Below are 4,553 nucleotides of genomic sequence, written 5' to 3' on the forward strand. Positions count from 1 at the left end.
GTAGTATTTAGAATGAATTGACGTTTGCATACCTAAAGCAGTTACTATTATTAGATGTTTCTCAATTCATCGATTATTATGATTTATTTCAGGAATCGTTTGAAAGGAAATAAAAATAAATTGTATATGAAACCTTAAACGTTTGTTATTTAGTTGCTGAAATCTGCCATATAGTAGCATATAATTTCATCTTTAAAAGAAAGATGTAAAATGTGAACGTGTAGGTCTAGAATCAAGAAAACAGAAAAGAACTCTGCCGACATCTCATAAGAGTCACCGTTCACTTAAACTGCCACATCGTTTTCCCTAAAATCTCGTCCCGATCCAGATTCTCAGCGTTGTGAAGAAAAGGGTGTTATTGTCCCCAGTGAGCCAGTTCTGGCTCAGCATGCAGCAGTCTGTCCTACACGACCCACGGCCTGCTGACCGGTCCTAGCACGGAGTAACCCCGATGACGAGGAAGGGGTTTTCAAGCGGGAAGAGCCGTAGTGAGACAGCCAAGTGCGGCCGGACACGCAGCAGCAACACAGAGTCGTCATCTCGGGCGAGACTTTCGGGTGGCTGTGTCCCAGCCTGTGCGTGGTCACCAGACCTGTCGGTCCCTGGGCAGCACTGTTCAGGAGACCCAGCTGTTGGTCCCTGTGACTTAAACGTTAGGAAAGCTCTTTACAGAAAGCGGTTGCTTCTCAGGCGTTTCCGAGTGATGCGCGTTCACAACGTCTGCGCTGTGAGCTCGATTTCTCAGCGGCGTCAGCACGGGACACGGCGGCGGAGGCGTCCAGGGTTATAAGGTGTCGCGACTGCAGTCAGCACGCGTGTGCGCTGCGTGACGTGCAGGCAGCAGCGCCCAGAAAGACGGCAAACCGCCTCCACGCCCGGTGTCCTCGGCCCCTGTCGCCCCCCACCCCCTGTCACCCTTCCCAGCCGCGTGGCCCTCATTTAATGAAGGAAGGAAGCAGTGAATAAACAGTGAATGAAAAGCGACTCAGGGTTTGATTTTTTTTACCGTTAAAAACACGCCACACGCCCAGACTCCGCACCGCACATCTGTACGTGGTCTGAGACGCCCTCTCAGCCAGGATGGCCTCAATGGCCGCATTCACAAAGCGGGACACCAGGGAGCGGCCTGAGGGACTGGCTCGGGGGGCCGTGCTCCAGCGCCTGGCCTGGACGATGTCTGGCGGGGGCTCAGCTCCGCCGGCCAGCTCAGCACCTGCCCCTCCGTCCGTGTCCCCGGGAGCCGCCCGGGCGTGGGGAGCAGGGGGGGCGACTCCGCCGCAGGCCTCACCCTGCGGATGAAAGAGCCCTCAGTGCCCCAGCTCAGATAGGGCCTCCCTGTGCGGCCTGTGAAAACACCGTGCAGCCTGCAGGCACCGAGTCAGAATCGCCTCTGACCACAGGCTGTCGTTTCAGCGACCACAGTGTCTCTTTCAGTGGACGGTGCTTTTAGCCATGGCCCCGGCCACACAAAGGGAGCTGTGTGAGGACCCGCCAGCTCCGAGGGCAGATGGGGGCCTGAGCCACGGGGGCCGGAAGCGGCGGCCAGGCCCCTCGGAGGCCGGCCTGGCCAAACGTCTACCCGATCGTTTACAAGTGGCGGCTGCATTTGGAAGAGGAGACTGAATCAAACCGTTTTAAGGAGATGCAGTGCACATTAGAGACGTTGAGCTACGTGCCTTCTTTCTAACCTGGGGCGTTTCTTTAGCCAGGCTGCGTTTCAGCACCACAGATGCTCCTACTGTCTCCCCAGCACGCAGCGCCGCCCGCCTCCGGACACGGGCCTGCAGAGACTCACCTCCGCCGGTCCCCCACACCCCTCGAGATGCAACGGTCCTTTATTCCTTTTTAGTTAATGAACCATTTGTAGAGTAGCTCTCAGTTCACAGCGAAGTTGAGTGGGAAGTGCAGAGATTTCGCAGGTGCCCCCACCCCCTCAGGCCCCCCAGCTCCATCATCCACACCATCCACACCCCGCCCCCGCCGTCCACGCCCCGCCTCCGCCGTCAACACCCCAGCTCCGCCGTCCACATCCCTAGCCTGGCAGCCTCCGATGCAGCCATGGGACCTGCACGTCACTGTCGCCCAGAGGCCACGGTTTGCATGAGGGTCACTGCTGGTGCTGTGCATTCTGTGAGTTTTGATGACTCTGATGACACGTGTCCACCGCTGTGATGTCTTAGAGAATTGTTTCACGGCCCTAAAGACACGCTGTGCTCTGCCTTCACGTCTCTCGCCCCTCAGCCCCGACCCCTGACGACCACTGGTCTCCTCCTGTCTCCATGGTCTCGCCTTTTCCAGGATGTCACACAGCTGGAATCACAGTGTGTAGACTTTTCAGACTCGCTTCTTTCGCTTGCGCACGTGGACTTAGGATTTCTCGGTGTCTTTTCATGACTCATCGGCCGTTTCTTTTTAGCACTGACTAATATTCCCTCGTCTGGGTGAATCGGTTCCTCAGTTCACTCAGCTCTGGAAAGATACCTTGGTTGCTTTGAGATTTTAGCAGTTCTGAATACAGCTGCTGTGGACATCTGTGTGCAGTATTTGTGATGACCGCACCTATGTACGCCCTGCGGTAGGTAGGGGACACACGTGACACGAGTATGACCCATAGGAGATCATAAGAAGTGTGACTGAGACCATGAGAAGTATGGAAACTCTTCATGTAATAATATAATAATAATAATAATAATAATAATAATAACAATACCTCAGCGCTGTTGGATAGTGTGTCTGTGTACCGGACACACTAAGTGGCTTTCTTAAACCTCACCAAGTCTACTCATAGTTTCCCAAGGGAAAGACAGTGTCGAACAGAAGAAATAGATCAACGTGCAGAGACTGACAGGTCAGGAAGGGCGAGGACTGAGCCGGCGTGGGGTGCAGGGATGGGGAGTTGTGGGAGAGCTCTGGGGAGCGCGTCCGCGCGGGGCGTCCGCGCGGGGCTGGGCAGTAAGGCTGGCCGGTAAGGCGGGCCGGTAAGGCTGGCCGGTAAGGCTGGCCGCAGCAGGTTTAGGAGCGAAGCGGCTGTGAGGGAAACAGGAAGGTGCCACGTTAAGCATCTCGTAATGAAATAATAGCAATGAAACTAGTTAGAGCAGCACAGATTTCTCAGATGCTTCCCGTTTCTCGGAACTTTCTGTGTTGTCAAATATTGTTCCAACCACTTGACACCTCAGGGGTAGTTTGATCTTTTCAGTAAAGCTGCAGAGCAGCGGCGTCTTCACCCCCAGTGCACAGCTGAGAAAGCAGCGTGGGGCACAGTGGGGTCGAGCAACTTGCCCTTAGAAGCGTGGCCCCGGCTGCCGCCAGGACGCGGACGTGGGCAGCGGCCGAGGCCTCACGTCCACGTTGCCAGGCTTAGTGCTTCTAGGCTTCTGGTCACGAGCAGCTCTCGTGAAAATGTTTTGTCACGTCAAGGACATCCTGAGCGAGTCTTGATCTGAGCGTTATCGTCCAATCCAAAGTGATTATGACTCTTTTTCTTGCCTTTTCAATACTGGAAATAATCGTCGACACTCTCTCCACCCGCTCTTGCCGGGAGTCAGGCGTGAGCGGGGACGTTCCCCGGAGCTCCTCTCGCACGCAGCAGGTGACTTTGTGGGCCGCCGGGGTCACCACGGTGCCTGACCCGCCCTTGACGTGTCAGCCGTGCAGACCACGGCTGGGCATTCGCGCGCGGATTTCGGGAGCCCCCATGCCACAGCCGTAGTCGCTTGGCCACCTGCGACAGGTGTGCATTGCAGTCCAGCGCTGGCAAAGCCCCTAGGAGATGCCGGGGTGACGAAGACCGTGAGGAAAGGACGCTCCGCTGGGGACCGATTCACGACGGCCGTTCAAGGCGGACGCCACAGTTCTCCTGTCCCTCGGGGTGAAGCCCCTAATGCCCGCCCCCACGGCCTGAGCGGGGCCTGCTCTGACACCCATCTGTCGGGCATCGCGCGTATGGACACCTTGTTTTAGCCAAGTCCACGGGATTGAAATAATAATATTCTTATTGACGTTAATTATAAGACTGTGCTAACGACACCGTAAAAATCTAAGCCAATCTAGTACCTGCTTTACCGGTTCCTATTTCTGTAGGGAAAGTCTACAAAATAAGCCACCCTTTAGAAATACCAATTTGTTCGCTTTTATTCTTTCTGACTGATATTTTAAAATTATTTTTAAGGAATTTAATTTTAAAAATACGTCTGTCAGTGAGAATTAGAGATCAGCTTAGTTTTTCCTTAATTAGGTGCTAGAAATATTCTGTCCCTGTATGGAACATATTCATATTTTTTCCTTAAAAAGAAATGTTTTTGCCTCAGGCAGATGATATGCTCAAAGCAGAAAGAGCCTTGAAAATAATTTCGTTAACAGTGAAATCAGCAGCCATGTTTAATTTATAAATGTAATTCGCACATGTGAACATTAAACCGCGAAGGTCCAGAGAGAGGAGGACATCTGACCGCGAGGCCGGGGCTGCACCCACACCCCACGGCCGCGCACGGGGCGCGCGGGGGCAGCTCGGTCAGCGGTGTCCGCGTCGGCCCCTCGGCTGGGGCGAAGCT

General features: G+C 54.4%; 1 protein-coding gene across 1 annotated transcript in view; it reads right to left on the reverse strand.

The window, feature by feature from the left end:
- Positions 1-432: 432 nt before the first annotated feature.
- The window catches only part of MMP16 (matrix metallopeptidase 16), a 92,491-nt gene continuing 88,370 nt past the window's right edge, over positions 433-4,553 (reverse strand). The window contains exons 9-10 of the mRNA XM_023522101.1: positions 1,041-1,289; positions 433-612 (exon numbers count right to left, since the gene is read on the reverse strand). Coding sequence (XP_023377869.1) covers positions 433-612; positions 1,041-1,289 — 429 coding nt within the window. The remainder of the gene's footprint in view (positions 613-1,040; positions 1,290-4,553) is intronic.

The sequence above is a fragment of the Pteropus vampyrus genome, unplaced genomic scaffold, assembly GCF_000151845.1.
Source record: "Pteropus vampyrus isolate Shadow unplaced genomic scaffold, Pvam_2.0 Scaffold330, whole genome shotgun sequence".
NCBI classification, from domain to species: domain Eukaryota; kingdom Metazoa; phylum Chordata; class Mammalia; order Chiroptera; family Pteropodidae; genus Pteropus; species Pteropus vampyrus.